The 16052-nt window shown below is 37.5% G+C and overlaps 1 protein-coding gene and 2 non-coding genes across 5 annotated transcripts in view; 2 read left to right on the top strand and 1 right to left on the bottom strand.

The window, feature by feature from the left end:
• LOC120624559 (hemocytin) overlaps window positions 1-16052 on the bottom strand; it is an 89075-nt gene that overhangs the window by 41421 nt on the left and 31602 nt on the right. For 2 of the 3 annotated variants that reach the window (XM_039891190.1, XM_039891189.1), the window contains exons 24-35: window positions 14724-14902; window positions 12819-12999; window positions 10776-10906; window positions 10033-10153; window positions 8946-9092; window positions 8245-8494; window positions 7232-7360; window positions 5826-6049; window positions 5019-5177; window positions 3978-4167; window positions 2800-2841; window positions 1394-1630 (exon numbers count right to left, since the gene is read on the bottom strand). In XM_039891190.1, coding sequence (XP_039747124.1) covers window positions 1394-1630; window positions 2800-2841; window positions 3978-4167; window positions 5019-5177; window positions 5826-6049; window positions 7232-7360; window positions 8245-8494; window positions 8946-9092; window positions 10033-10153; window positions 10776-10906; window positions 12819-12999; window positions 14724-14902 — 1990 coding nt within the window. The remainder of the gene's footprint in view (window positions 1-1393; window positions 1631-2799; window positions 2842-3977; window positions 4168-5018; window positions 5178-5825; window positions 6050-7231; window positions 7361-8244; window positions 8495-8945; window positions 9093-10032; window positions 10154-10775; window positions 10907-12818; window positions 13000-14723; window positions 14903-16052) is intronic. The other variant, XM_039891191.1, reaches the window with a different exon arrangement.
• On the top strand, window positions 11917-11989 carry Trnaa-agc. The gene has a single exon. It is a non-coding gene; the product is annotated as a tRNA-Ala (tRNA).
• Window positions 13986-14058, top strand: Trnaa-agc. The gene has a single exon. It is a non-coding gene; the product is annotated as a tRNA-Ala (tRNA).

The following is a 16052-nucleotide window of genomic DNA, read 5'->3' as shown; positions in this document are numbered from 1 at the left end:
TGGGAAACATCCAAATTGTTATCTGTAACTTATTGCAGATATTGCATAATGAAAAGATAAAGCATTACAATTTTTTTCCACATATTAAAAAAATATACAACCAAATGTGTACTTATACGTAATAAAACAGTAATTATTAACAGACTTTTTGTAAGTCGGTTAATAATTACTGTTTTATTACAAAATTTATTACAAATCTATTCATTATGCAATATCTGCAATAACTTACAGAAAACAATTACGATGTTTCACATCTGCCAGGCGTCCCGTGAGGGCTCACAAGTTTTTTACAAAATTAATATTCAGTTTTGTTTTTACATACGAAATACAAAAATTCAATCATATAGCGTGGCGATGCGTCGCCTCGGCCTGTGTCGCCACGCCAACAATCAGATGTACCCTCCGCCTATAGATGTTTCACATCAAAACTATTTTTAAAAATAAAATATATCTGTCAGCGATTATACAGGAAGTGAAAGTGTACAGCCGTTCCTTCTCATTCTGGGAGATCTCTTCCCTGTAATGGGCCGATAATTGGTTGATAATGAAGACGACGAAATATTCATGGTAAGCGGTAGTGCGGAAGGCAAAAGTAGAAGAAGAAGAAACACTTTATTGCACGTATAACATACAGGAAAAGAAACAATAAGGAGTATACAGTACACAATGTAGACATGCAAAGGCGGCCTTATTGCTGCAAGTAATCTCTTACAGGCAACCTTTGTAGATAGTACTTACAGCAAAAGAACTATGTGAAAATTTAAATTCTTTACTTATAACGAATCATGAGATATAAATGATAGTAAAATTGACGGACAGCGTATTAAAAAGACAACCACGTAGCAAGAGAAGCAATAACTACGGGCCCAACGCGAAAGATGGCCCTACATATTTAATACCACTCATCATAGTAAAATTGTCGGATTTAGCGATTCTGCAACTTAAAAAAGAGAAGGCCTGTACCCAGTACCGGATTAACCGAAGAGTAGCAATAAGCTACGGGCCCCGCGCGAAGAAGGGCCTAGCATATTAAATACCACTCATCTCTGCCTGACTGACTGACTGACTGACTGACACTGTACACGCACACGCACGCACACGTACACACACGCATACGTACCCGCACACGAACACGCACACGCACATAGTAATTTACTACACTATTAATTACCTACAAAATTGTAACCTATATATAGTAAACACGTATTGTATTTAAGATACGTATTGAGTTTTGAATTGTATATTTACCATTTCATACTTAAGAACCCATAGCAGATCATGGGCTCTTTTAAAGAATTTGCCACGGGCCCCGCGGTTGCTTAATCAGGCACTGGCTATACCCGAAAGAGCATTTAAATAGGCCGAGGCAGTTGGTATAATGATAGTGACTTACTTGCAGTTGTTGATGTACTGGAGGTAACATCTCCACATTCGGGTCTTATTGCCACCACGGACGCGGGCCAGTCGCAGACCATTGCTGTGGGGTTGTACATAAGGCCATCGCTGCAGTTCTTGAGGACAGTGTGTATCTTGCCCGGGTTTAGGAGGTCGGGCGTACATTCGTAGAACTGGCCGCAGTTGGTTGGGTGCTGGTAGTTCGGGTGAGTTGAGTCGAGGCATTGGAAGGGTTCTGTAAACAAACTTTTTATAAAGTCTTCCTTCGCTGTTTCCTATTATATGGTGATCGAAGACTGTTTTAGGTCGGTACTACAGTGTCGGACTGTTTTTGACGTCCGATTGGTGCAGTGGGCAGCGACTCTGCTTTCTGAGCCAAGGCCGTGGGTTCGATTCCCACAACTGGACAATGTTTATGTGATGAACATGAATGTTTTTCAGTGTCTGGGTGTGTTTATCTATATATTATAAGTATTTATGTATATTATTCATATAATTATTCATCAGTCATCTTAGTACCCATAAAGTCAAATAAGTCAAATATTTCTTTATTCAAATAGGCACATAGATGGCACTTTTGATGCGTTATTATATACAAGTTTTAAGAAGAAACCTGGTTAGAGCAATTGTTTACACCCAAGCTTTTTTATCGTTTACGTAATCCTTTATACTATAATAGGACTTTTCTATAAGCTTTCTCTTAATACAAACTTTGAACTTCTTTAGTGACATCCCCAAGATATCAACCGGTAATTTATTGTAAAATTGTATACAATTTCCTTTAAATGAATTGCTTATTTTGTGTAGTCTAGTGTATTGTACTGCAAGTTTATTTTTGCTTCTAACGTTCAAATTATTGCAGTCACATTTTCTTTTAAATTTTGATATATTTTTGTGAACATACATTAAATTTTCAAATATGTGTGTCATTATTTTAACATCTTTAAATTTATCTTTCAATGACTCTCTCGGACCCATTTTATAGATCGCACGAACAGCCTTCTTCTGCAGCACGAAAATAGTGCTAATATCAGCAGCAATACCCCAGTTTATATAACAACATAATTTATGTCACACGACATTAAGCTCACTTTCCCATGCCCAAAATGTAGTGGTATTGGTGTTTAGGGTTTTTCATTAGAATGAAAGTTTCTTCAGCTTCTGTGAATCACACTTTCATAAAGATAAATTATTTAGAAAAGCAATGCCTTTTACAAAACAATGATAGGTGGTCTGAATTTTTTTATACGCATCTCTCTGAAAATTTACGTGAAATGTGAATGGAAAATAAATAAATAAAGAAGGTGACATAAACAATAAATACATAATGGTCGTCGGCGTCGATTTGATATGATATGAATTTAAGGTTTTATAATTATAATTATTTTTAAAAGAAAAACATACCGGCCGTCGTTGGTGTAGTCGTCATCAAACCAGGGGTAGTAACTATCGTAGGGAAAAAAAATAATGATTAAACAGTTAAGATTTATCCAGAAAATTAATGCGCCATAGGATGTTGTTCCTTGTGGCGTAGTTTCCGCGTTACCGAAACTAGATGGCGCCTCAAAAATAACGCGGGATGTTTAATACGTATTTGCGATACAGAATGAAAAAAAAAATATTAGACTGGTAGTTCCAACAGCCGATAGCTGATCAGCCGATAGCTGATCAGAATTCAGTTGTGGTGACGACCTCCCTAGCGCAAGGGTGAGCCCTGTGAATTTAAGTGGGAGGTCCCAAGTAGGTCTGATGTAAGCACTTTTGAAACGTCAAGTATGTCTGTTTGTTGTGACTCTACCACCGGTTCCAAAGGCAAGTTTTACCGAGAAGAAGTCGAAAAAGAAACTCAGCAGTTGCTTTTTTCCTACATCAACTATTTACATTTTAACATTTATTTTTCTATCTATATTAATTCAAAATTCATTTATTTCTAGTAGGCCTAATATAAGCAGTCTACCACCGGTTCGGAAGGCAGATTCTACCGAGAAGAAGCCGGCAAGAAACTCAGCAGTTGCACTTTTCCAACACCAACCATCTAAATTTTATATTTTATCATTCATTTTCCTATCTTGTCAGATATGCGGAGACGGATGCTTCCAAGCAACCTTGTCATTAAGAAATTCATCAATTGTATAACCTCACTGTAATAAATGTGTTTTAACATATTTTTTTAACCTAATGCATTCGTAGGTCCGAAATTACCTTAGGAATCATAATTATAAAAGCGTATATTCAATTCCACAAATGACCTTCCGCAGACGATATGCAGATGACACTAATTTATAAACATTTCTTGTTAGGTGACTGTTTAGTTCCACTTTTTGTTTATATAGACTAAAATATTATCTTACAAATACTATATTATATAATTATATTGTGAAGCTACAGTAAGTATACCTATTTCTTTAAACTTCACATGGAGGGATTCGCTTGATTTAAGTTTATATATTGATCATACAGAAGATCTGTAATATGAATATATTTTCGATATCAGTAGCATTGCTCCGTAACAAGATCCCGTAGGAAATAACACTATAGAAGTACGCAAAATAAACAAGAATATAGGCTATTGATTGAGTTACCTATCTCGCACTGGCAGAGCACGCGTATCTCGAAGTCGGGGCATGTCTTCTCGGTCTCGGAGCAGACGAGGCCCTTCTCCAGACTGCACTCGACGTTGAAGCCCGTCTCCTTGGGGGACTTGTGGTCTGTGGCCGTGCGGCACTCAATACCGGTCATATTTCCTTTTTCGCACATCGGCGACCCGATAGTCTTTAAAATTTTAAGAGATTAAAGTAATACAATTAAGAAACACACACCGAAAAAAGCTATGTTAGGAGTATCTCTACGTGATCAAATCCGAAATGAGGAGATCCGTAGCAGAACTAGAGTTATCGACATAGCTCAGCGAGTCGCGAAGCTGAAGTCGCAATGGGCAGGGCACATAGCTCGGAGAACCGATGGACGTTGGGGTCTTAAGGTGCTGGAATGGCGACCCCGCATTACATCAGGCGAGTCACTGGGAGCCGCTGGAGGCAAGCGGCCCCCAGTGACTCGCCTGATGTAATTGGTTGAGGTGACCGAAAAAAGGCTTTATGGTTACATCCAATCACCTTAAAATATATAAATATGAGCTGCGCCCCGCGGTGTAACCCGCGGTGAATAAATCTTTACCCGTATTTGCAATATAAAATTACGTGTAGTACAGACTATTACACCACGGGTATAACGCGGCGTTGAAGGAAGGACGTGAACCACCGATGGGATTGGATTTTTTTTATGACTAAAAGTAGCCTATCATCGTATTTGATACGCGTTCAGCAACTTCACGGAAACTGTTTTGAATACTTTTAATATTAGATACAGAACCGTTTATTTTGTCAAGTCTGTCTTTCAATTAGGTATACGAATTTTAATATGTGTGACAGTGTGATCAAGAAGTAGTTAAATGAAATAGTAGAAAACAATCTTATTGGATAAACAAACAAGCTGAAAGCAGTAAATTTAAAACTGAAAAGTAAAAATCACTAGTGCGATAAACTCATCATTTCGCACAGTTCATTATGCATAAAACAGTACCAATTTTTGAGTTACTCTATTGAAAAACTGTTATAGTCACTCACTAGTTCATAGAATTCGGGCAGCGGTTCCAGATCGACGGAGGCACCGGAGGAGTCGATGAAGGAGTCGCCGCGGTTGATCCACTCGGTCCAGCCCGCGGCACACGACATCGGCCTGTCGTGCGGCGTCGTCTCTTTTGGCTTCTTGTGGGTGGTTGTCTCCTGAAGTGAGGCAGTTAACAGATTCTAACTTCACGCCACATTATTAAGAACATATAGAAAACGTGTACACGACTAATATTAAAGCATCAAAAACCACTACACTTTAGCAGTTATTGTGAATTATTAATAAGCTTAACCAAACTTGGACTTTTATTTTAATTCTTTTTTATTTTTTAGCGTTATTACCTTATAAATTAATTTATATAATAATTTTAGCCATATATTTTATAGAGCATTTGTATTAATATATGTAGGTAAATTGACTCAAACAAATTATGCCATATTTAATTTCGAAAGTACTTTTAAATGTTGTGTAAAACCTGTAATAAGCTGAACATTCTCTTAGAAAATTGGAAGGAAAAATAAATAAAATAAATATACTACGACAATACACACATCGCCATCTAGCCCCAAAGTAAGCGTAGCTTGTGTTATGGGCACTAAGATGACCGTAATACGTATAAATACTTGTACTAGTTTTCACTGTTTTCGTGTTAATCACACACACATTTTCCCGTAGTGAGAATCGAACCCACGGCCTTACCACCACAAAACAGAAAGCAGGATCACTGCCCACAACGCCAAACAGCTGTCGAAATGTATTAGCCGTTGATTTTCCTAAATACATAAATAAAAAGAAGCGGTTACCCAGTCAGTAATGCAAGGCTGGCCGATGCATGTCTTGTGTCCTTGAGAGCAACGGCAATTGTGGCAGGGGTCTTCCTCTATGATCTCCCCTTCTTGTATCTCCCTCCCATCCTCGAGGATCATACAAGGGGGAATGCATTTCGCCCTGGGAACGCATTCTGTTAGCGAACTGTTGTAGTACAAGGTGCCGTACGGACAGGTTTTCGTCTTGTTGCTTTTGCAGCCTGTGAAATCAGTAATGTTTTAAATTATTATGGATACTAGCCAGCGTTCTCCGTCCAGGATAAAAAAGTAGCCTACGCACGTAATTTCAAATAATTCATCTCAATACATAATGTTTCATTTATAATTATCATCATATCGACCCGTTACCGGCCAACAACAGAGCACGGGTCTCAACCCATAATGAGAAGGCTTTAAGGTAGTCCACCACGCTAGCCCAGTGCTGATTGGTGGACATTGTGTAGAACTCTCAGGCAAGCAGATTTTCTCATGATGTTTTCCTTCACCGTAGAAGCAAGTGATATTTTTAACTACTTAAAACGCACATAACTTAGAAAAGTTAGAGGTGTGGGAGGCGTGCTGGGATTCGAACTCGGCCCTCCGAAAGTAAAGTCGAGCTCTTATCCACTGTGCTATCACCGCTTCTCACAGATTTAAATTAAAATACAATTAATTATATAATGTAACGTATGTATAACCAGTTTGAGCGCTGCCATTTTTTAAACTTAAATAATTTTATTAATTTCAAAACATTGTATAAGACATCGTATAGTAGGGAAAACGATTTTGTTGGGGATGCTCAAAATAAAAAAAAAACATTTACGGAAAAAAAGCATGAGGTATTTTTTTAATATTTCGTTTACGCAGTGCACGCAGCGGAAGCTCTCAAAAGAAAAAACAAGCATTCTTTATTGGTGAAATGATCTTATTAGTCTTACCGTGGAGGAAAGCTATAGGCTACATATCATATATATAGTCTATAGCCTTCCTAGACAAATGGACTATCCAAAACTGAAAGAATTCATCAAATCGGACCAGTAGCTCCTGAGAATATCGCGTTGAAGTTTCCTAGTTCCTCGCCTTATTAATGAATTACCCACTGATGTACAAGACAATATTATTCCTCGTAATATTAAGAAAAAACTGAAATCCTTCTTTTTAAGTCACTTATGATCGTTTTTATACACAACATGGTAAACTGGCAATAATGTTCTGTAGTTAACGTACCTAGACTTAATTCTCTGTTAGCATATATTACAAACCTGGGTGGTTTCCTGATGTATAAGTATTAATAAGTATTCTTTTGTAAACTTACATTTGTAAATAAATAAATAAATGAAAAAAAAAAAAAACTTCAGCTTTATATATCTATTAGTAAAATATATAATGACGGTGTTCCTTACCTTCAACACAAGTTTCCTTTTCGCATGCGGCAGTAATCTGTTTATAGTCGAGTCTGTTCTCGCACGTCTCTGGTGGGCACGGGGAGATGCACTCGTGGTAGTTCGAACATTCCTCGTCGCACTGCATCGCTGTTACACAAGGTTATCATTATCATCATCATCATGTCAACCCATTACCGGCCACTACAGAGCACGGGTATCCTCCCACAATGAGAAGGGGTAAGGCCGTCCACCACGCTGACGCGAATTGGTGGACTCCACACACCTTTCAGAACATTATGAAGAACTCTCAGGCATGCAGGTTTCTTCACGATGTTTTCCTTCACCGTTGAAGCAAGAGATATTTAAATTACTTAAAACGCATCTAACTTAGAAAAGTTAGAGGTGCGTGCTGGGTTTCGAACTCGCCCCCCCGAAAGTGATGTCGAGCTAGTAACCAATGCGCTATCACCACTTCTATTTTAAATATCATACACTCTTCCAAACCCATTTAACATTTTCAAAATAACAATTATAAGCTTTCTCTTTAAGTTTCTACATGCCTGTAAAAGAAATTCCCATCAAAATTATACCAGGCGTGTCGAAAATAATTTTGGATAGACAGATAAAAACACATCTTTTGATTATCTATCGGTTCTTATATTCACATGCCTAAACTAAATACGAGACAATTATTTCTAAATCACAGTCAGATACTCTTATACAATTTTTTTGCATCTATAATGAATAAACATCAAAATTTTGAGAATTGGCGAGCGTGTATCTCAAAAACTCGAAAATTGCTAGACTAGTTTGAAAATTATTTTTTATTTCGTACAACATAAACACAAAAGTGCTTCAAATAAAATAAAATAACCAAGAACAACAGCCGAAAAATCGAAAACCTTTCACCTGGGAATTGCCAGATCATCTAGTTAGCGTGACTGTTAAATCCTTCCGACACATGATGGTCAATGTTGCTCCTAACCAATATATACATATGTTAAGAGCTGCATTGAGTAGTTAATACTCACGGCACAACTCCTGTGTCCTCCACTTAAAGGTGACGCCGCGCTCGACGCACGCATGCGCGTAGGCCGCAATCGCTGCGCACGCGCAGTCGCAGTCGGCGCCCGAGTCGCACGCGCACGCGTCCGCCTCGCAGCGCGACACGAAGTCGCTGGGCGGCACCTCCGCGTGGCACAGCGAGAACGGGTGGCGCTTCATCACGCCGCACGTAGAGGACGCCCACTCCTTGCGGTGGGGACGCTCGATGCAGTGGTCCTTTTTGCATATAAAATCCTTATTTTATGTTTTACTAAAATTTATTATACTAGCTGACCTGGCATGTTTGCTTGCAATTATAACGTCTTAAGGGAGGAGTTTGCTTTCCGATCGCTGAGAGGTGTAGTACTGTATCTCCAACAATATCGACCAGATCTTCACAAAATATTGACATAATTAAACAGATAATAAAAACCTCAGTAAAAGAAAAAATATAACAATTTGTACCTAAATATGTTAAGACACAGACAAGCAGACAATATATATATATATATAAAAACCAATTTTTTTTTTCTCAAAAATGTTTAATGAACAGACACAGCTAGATTACGATTTTATTATATGTACCTACATAGGTTATGTTTCGATAATCTCAAAAGATTCAACGAAATCTTATGCTAAAGATGCCTTTTTTCTTTTTCTTTTTTGCTCGGTAATCAATTCAACTTACAGTAACTTCCAGCGGTTTAGGGCACGTTGACTTCAGTTTCCAGGAGTCAGCGAAGATAAGAGCCGATGTTTCTGACATGTCGCCTCCAGATGGTGTTTGGAAGTCGTCCCGCTTGTCTGAATTGAAGTTACCGCATAGACCTTTTACCTGAACATAGGGAGGTTGGACATTTTTATAATTGACAAAATTCTGAGGGAGATTGTCGGCTAATGGAAGATGTGACAGTATTTGTTAATGGCGTGAATTAAAAATGCTTTATAGACATTCAAATAGTACCAATAAAATTAGCTGAAAATATATTTTGCTTTGCGCGTTAATCTTTCGGAACTAACTGCGAGATGAACATTTTTTTTCCATTTCATATCCGATTCGTGTAGAATAAATAAATATAAATATACTACGACAATACACACATCGCCATCAAGCTCCACAGTAAGCGTAGCTTCTGTTATGGGTACTAAAATAGCTATTATTTTTTTTTTTAAGAATATAATACACATAAATACTTATTATATACAGAAAAGAACCCAAACACTGAAAAATAATCATGTTCATCACACAAACATTTACCAGTTGTGGGATTCGAACCCACAGCCTAGGACTCAGAAAGCAGGGACGCTGCCCACTGCACTGGAAGGCTTTTAAGCATTACGCTAGGACTTTTAGATGCTGACCAAACGCAGTAATAGCGCATAATTTGTATACTATAAGTATTTATGTTTATTCTTCATAAAAATATTTATCAGTCATCTTAGTACCCATAACACAAGCTACGCTTACTTTGGGGCTAGATGGCGATGTGTGTATTGTCGTTGTATATATATTTATATATACGGTCTCAATGCCACGAAGACAAAACTGCTTGCGACATATCTTTGTCGGTAGAGTAACAACTTGCCACGGGTTAAGATTGGCAGACAATATCCAGAAATTATAACGTTCCTTTCGCCGGGGATATAAAAAAAGAAATCACGAAAATGTATGGCGTATTTAAGGGGATGAGAAAGTGTTTGAAAGGGTTGCCCTACTAGTTTGAGAACATATACACATATACTTTGGGCTTACATCTAGATTTCTGGGTACTAACCCTATCCTGCCACATGGCGTTGACTCTGACGTAGACTCGCAGGCCCCGGTCCCACTGCACGCTCATGCCTCGGGATAAGACATCCAGGAAAACGTATGCGCCTGCTTGACGGATCATTATACTGAAACATACAAAGTGTAAAAGAATGACGAAATGATATTGAATGGTGCATAAATATATTTCATAAGGAAAAATATTAAATAAAAAGAATCATATTCCATACAAACTAATTCAATAAGTGTGTACTTATGACAACCCTATTGAAGATAAAAGACCGACCCGCGCATTGTATATACGCTACTTACCAAAGTGACAGGAGTCACATGATTTTAATTTTGCTTGTCATGATGTTAGGGCTGTATCTCATTTCTTTCAGTAAATACTAGGTTTTCGGTTTCACAGATAAGTCTCAGAGACAGTACATAGTATACCTCGAAAGCCTATGAAGTATTATTTCGGTTTTCAGTTACATGTAGGTCAGCATAATAAGTCTTCTTCAAAGTTTAAGAAAGGTTTGCTGTGGTTTTTTTGGTATATTATTTTCTGTAAACCTTCTTTGGGAATGGTTTTGTTGGTGGAATAAGCTACATTTCGGGTCAACTCCAACTTTTTATTTTCTCGGTGTTTATGTACCTCGATCATATGGGGTGTTGTTACACAATATACTGAATATTGTGGGCAACGAACTAATCGAGGGCTAAGGAAACCTACCACCAAGCAGCAGTTGTATAAAATATACTCACTTTTTCAATTTGGAAGTGTCAGGCAGCGGAGCGCTCTTGGTGAGAGAGACGGTTTCCTCAGTACCTGCGCTGCTGACCCGCAGCGTGACTGACTTTGAGCAAGTTGCGCCGGTTGTGCCGCAGGGTTCGTTCTGCGAATCATACAATACATTAATAGGTTATGAACATTCTCACACAGAACACAGAATCCTCATTGCAATTGCAATGTATTGTGTCCAAAAACAATGAAAACGCCCCGCGCACGTCTCACTTTACACCCGCGGAATGTTGCTAGCTCACAAACTTTTTCCCATTTTATGGTGAACGTTTAGAACTTTAGAGGTAAAGTAATTACTGTCAACTGTTTAATGGTATTAAGTTACTAACAGTTTGTTCGACAAACCATTCTAAAGGGTGGTGGTTTTTGATGCTTCAATATTATTCGTGTACACGTTTGCTGTATGTTCTTAATCCTCTGGTTATAAAAATAAAAACACTAACTGAGTGATTTTGGCTAATTCTCGCACCAGGGCTTTGATAAGAATATAATTTCATCATTGACTAGTTACTGTGGTCAAAAGAAAGACGGAAGCAACTTTGTCGGCTCAGCCGTTCTTAAAATTGGTCAGGATAAACAAACAGATAAAAAAAGGAAAAGTTTTTATATCTAGTCTATTTAAAATACTACTACGAGCTGTTTTAATTAAGAGGCAGTTATTAATTAAGAGTATATGTATATATATTATTACGGTATATTCCTAGTTTTAAAACACAAGACACTGAAATTATTTTTTATCTTTATATTTAAAAGTACGTTAGAAATTCTTAATCTCCTACATCATCAACCCAATACTGGTACATGATAAGACACAGGTCTTTTTCGACAGATGGCGTAGTTTTCAAGTTTTTATTTTAGGCCGAAGTCCACCACCCTGGTCCAGTGCGGAGTTTTTTTTTTGGATTTAAGACCCTATCATTATTTTTTTTCAAGAAATATATTTTGCTGGCTACGCCTGTGTCGGATAGTTTATTCATAATTTTAAAGGTGATAATTGAAAGGTATTTTCGTCACGTACGCAGCGATAGCATAACACGCAATTTAAAATAAGTGTATCAAAATATTTGAAAACATGTGTAGCATATTTTCAACCATTCATATATCGGGGGCGTAGCTCAGATGGTAGAGCGCTCGCTTAGCATGCGAGAGGTACCGGGATCGATACCCGGCGCCTCCAATAAAACTTTTGATTTTTTACCTAGAAGAAAATTGCTTAATAAAAATGCAATAACACGAAGTTATAAAGTAAGACGGTATAAATGTAAATGAAGTAGCAAAATGTTGCCTATTAAATTAATTAAAGATGACTCTTCTTGCGATTTGGATCGTTACTAACGGGCTATTTTCGAGTGCTACAGCTAGTAGAAAATACTTTTTTATCCAGGTAATACAATAACAAAAATAGAGAATACGAAATAAAAATAAAATAAAAATTGAGGTAATAAATTCAATTGGCTATTAAATATTCGCAATTTGGTAAGTACCAACTACACTGGTAGCTATAATATTGTTGCTATTATATAAAATAAATTTATAAAAAAAAAAAACTTTCTAGACCTGACGGTATATTCGGCACAAGTTATCGTTATACAGTGGGTAGACAAGTGTCGAACATCGCTTACCGTTTACCAGCGCGGGATCTCAATTCTAGCACCTTGGGACTTTTTGTTTGTGAGTGACTCCGAGTCTTCTTATGAGGTCTAAATTCAGTGGAGTGCATACAGGGTATTCACAAAGCGGGTAGATGATATGGAAAAAATCTACGACTTATAAAAACGAAGTGGTGGGCTTTTTGAAAATTGTTATTTCAGGCATGTAAGTTTCCTCACGATGTTTTCTTTTACCAGTTAAGTAAGTCATGTTTTAATTGTTTAAAAGTCACATAACTTTTAAAATTAGAGGTGCGTGCTGGGATTCGAACTCGGTCCCTCGAAAGTAAACCCAAAGTCCTAACTACTGGAGAATCACCGTAAGCTCATTTCTTTGAATATCAATTGAAATCTCACCTGTATCTCAACGCTGAAACCGTCCGTTCCTTCCTTGATGCCCTTGACCAAGAGGTAAGAGCAGACGCCCTCGAAGTCGTATGTCTGTCCGTCGAACGTGGTCACGTGGGAGTCGCCCCACACACTGCATACGCCAGCACAAACCTGTCCCGAGCATCGCCACTTCCCACCTTTGCATCGACTGTCACAAAAAATATCAAATGTCAAACATTTATTACATAACTATTGCTCCCCGCGTTTTTCGTCCGTTTATTAACCTTCCAACTAACGTCGTCCGGTAACGTCTAACTCTTTACCGAAAATCAATTTGATTGGTTGCTTAGTTAGGTCGTGAAGGAAGGACAAACAAACAAACATACTTTCGCATGTATAATGATATAAAAAGGTACATAAAAAAGAAAAGAATAACAAAATTTTCAGTCTTGCACTATAGCAGCATTATCGAATTTGGGTTTCATGACACACACACACAATTAAATTTAAATGAAATAAACTTATTATTATTATTATTAAAACAATGTATACAATTATAATAATAGTAAGGATTTTATTTATTTTTATTTGTGCTTTTATATTTATTTATCAATGAAAATAAAGCTTAATTTTTCTATACTCCGCGAAAAGCAGGAGAATCTGTGCGGTGTTATTTATATTTTTTTCAACCTTTAAACTTCACATCAAAATATTAGGTAGGTACAAAGATTGAAGGAATAAAAAATTACACTGTGTCTTTTTTGCGGAGTATAGCAAATTAAGCTTGATTTCCATTCCATATCATGGCATTCCGCAAAGCCACCTGCTTCTATCCAAGCTTTTATATCAGGCAACTCATATGCCTATTTAAAAAAATAAGAAAAGGATAAGGCAAGCTTTAAAGGGCGATAATCCATTATTTATCTATGGAACTGTAATATTTACGGATAAATATAACAGACACAAATCAATTGAAGATACAAAACATTATACAAGACATAATGATAGCAGTGGCTTTTTTATATTATAATTATAATAGCTGACTATAGCGCTCGGTAGCTTTGAAACGCTATGTAGCGTCGCCCTCTGTTGTTGCGAGTGAAAGTTGTTCCAGTTATACGCACAGTCCTTGCATTGCATTTTAAGCGTTATACCTACTTAAATCTGTACTGTTTTTTTAACAAGTTTAATACGGGGGGCGTAGCTCAGATGGTAGAGCGCTCGCTTAGCATGCGAGAGGTACCGGGATCGATACCCGGCGCCTCCAAAAATAAACTTTTTTTCATTTTTATTTTTTTGTTAATAAACTAAAAAAAAAACCCTTATACTTAAAATTGCGTTTAATAAATATTAAAAGTTTTATTTTTTAATTCCTATACCAGTTAGCCCTTGATTGCAATCTCACCTTCTGTTATCTGAGAATGCAGTCTAAGATGGTAACGGGCTAACCTGTTTAGGGGTAGAGCAAATTCAAATTCAAAATTTCTTTATTCATGTAGGCCTATCACAGGCACTTATGAAGCGTTCATACATAATTGTTTACATAATTGTAACGGGATGGTGATAACTTCGTTCGCCAACTTAAATCTAAAGCTACGAGGGTTCCAAACGCGCCCTGGTCTAAGAAGAGCCCACAACAAACTTAGAAACTGCGAGTTCGAATCCCGGCACTAAGTTATGTGCGTTTTTAACAATTAAAATATCACTCGAATCAACTATGAAGGAAACCGCCGTGAGGAAACCTGCATGAATGAGAGTTCTCCATAATGCTCTCAAAGGTGTGTGAAGTCCACCAATCCGCACTTGACCTGCGTGGTGGACTACGGCCTTAATCCCTTCTCATTGTGGGAGGAGACCCGTATGATGATGATGTTGATGATGGCGTACGGTGCGTTAGGAGCAACAAAGTGCGAGAGAGAAAGCTATACATACCAAGTGTTGCATCCCTCCTTCATTGTATGCCCATCGGGGAAGCTTTGACCGCCGTGGTGACAAGGGCAGGACGTGGGTTCTATACACTTCTTAGATGACACGTCCATAACGTAGCCTTTCTTGCATTGGCATCCAGGCCGGCACTCCTGCGTGTTCACTTTCGATTGCAGGTGCATATTCTGATAAATATAAATAAAATGTTAACAAAATCCACAGTTTCTTTCAATAAATAACCATTCATCCATCTTTACTTTCATCATTTTCGTTTGCTTAGTTGAATACAAGACCAAACTGATAATCAGCGCTGGACATTGTCGCCATGTGGACATCGGTGATAGTCTATTTGGGTAAGGCTTCAGTATACCTTTCGGAGGCAGTGGCGTGCCAGCGTATACATACAGCAGGGAAATTGGATAAAACTACAAAAATCCTCCTCTCATACCAGTTATATAAAAATTTTAGGGTAGGCAGTGTTTTTGCGAAGGTATGAAGTGCACGCCACTGTTCGGGGGGAAGGCTATCACCGCTTTAGATTCTGCAACCATTCATGAGGACTAAAAGGAAGGGGTACCTAAACAAGCACCCTTTGTAACGTCAGGAAGGACCTACCCTCTGTAACTCATGTTTTCCTTTCGAAGAGGTTAGAGCATTCACGTAATTATTGCAACCATTATTTTTAGCCTATATATATTTAGGGTCGCAGCGGGGTGCAGAATAAAAAGATATTAAAACTAATATACAATGATTAGTCTAAGAATTACATTAGAATGAATGAATGAATACACTTTTATTGTACACCAAAGGAAAAAAGTAGTTACAAAGAAATAAATACATAGCAAGAGAGCACAATTTGGTGGCCTTATCGCTACATAGCGATTTCTTCCAGGCAACCAATGGCGTAAAAGGCAAAAAACATAGAAAAGAGGTAGGTGGTGAAATAAATAAGATTTAAAAATTATACAAATATATATTGTATATATATTTGTATCTAATTATATGTTTATATGTTTATATCTAATTGGTTTTTGTATGTAATATATATATATACTAGCTGTTGCCCGCGACTTCGTCTGCGTTTGAATTTGTTTTTAAAGTATGCAGTATCGCTAAGCCTTAAATGACTATAGTAGTATATATATATATGTAACATGTGACTGTCAATTAATTATAGACAAATAATTTACAATAAAATAAAATTGCGACTATAATTAAAGATCAAAGCTATCCTATCTGTTAAGTTGGAGCAGACTGCTCACGGTGTGCCAATTTAATTTAAAATCGGTTAAGTAGTTTGGGAGTCCATCACGGACAAACATCGTGACAGGAGAT

Source organism: Pararge aegeria, chromosome 6 (assembly GCF_905163445.1).
Source record: "Pararge aegeria chromosome 6, ilParAegt1.1, whole genome shotgun sequence".
NCBI classification, from domain to species: Eukaryota; Metazoa; Arthropoda; class Insecta; order Lepidoptera; family Nymphalidae; genus Pararge; species Pararge aegeria.
The sequence above is the reverse complement of the archived record's forward strand: the minus strand, read 5'-3'. Positions and strand labels throughout refer to the sequence as shown.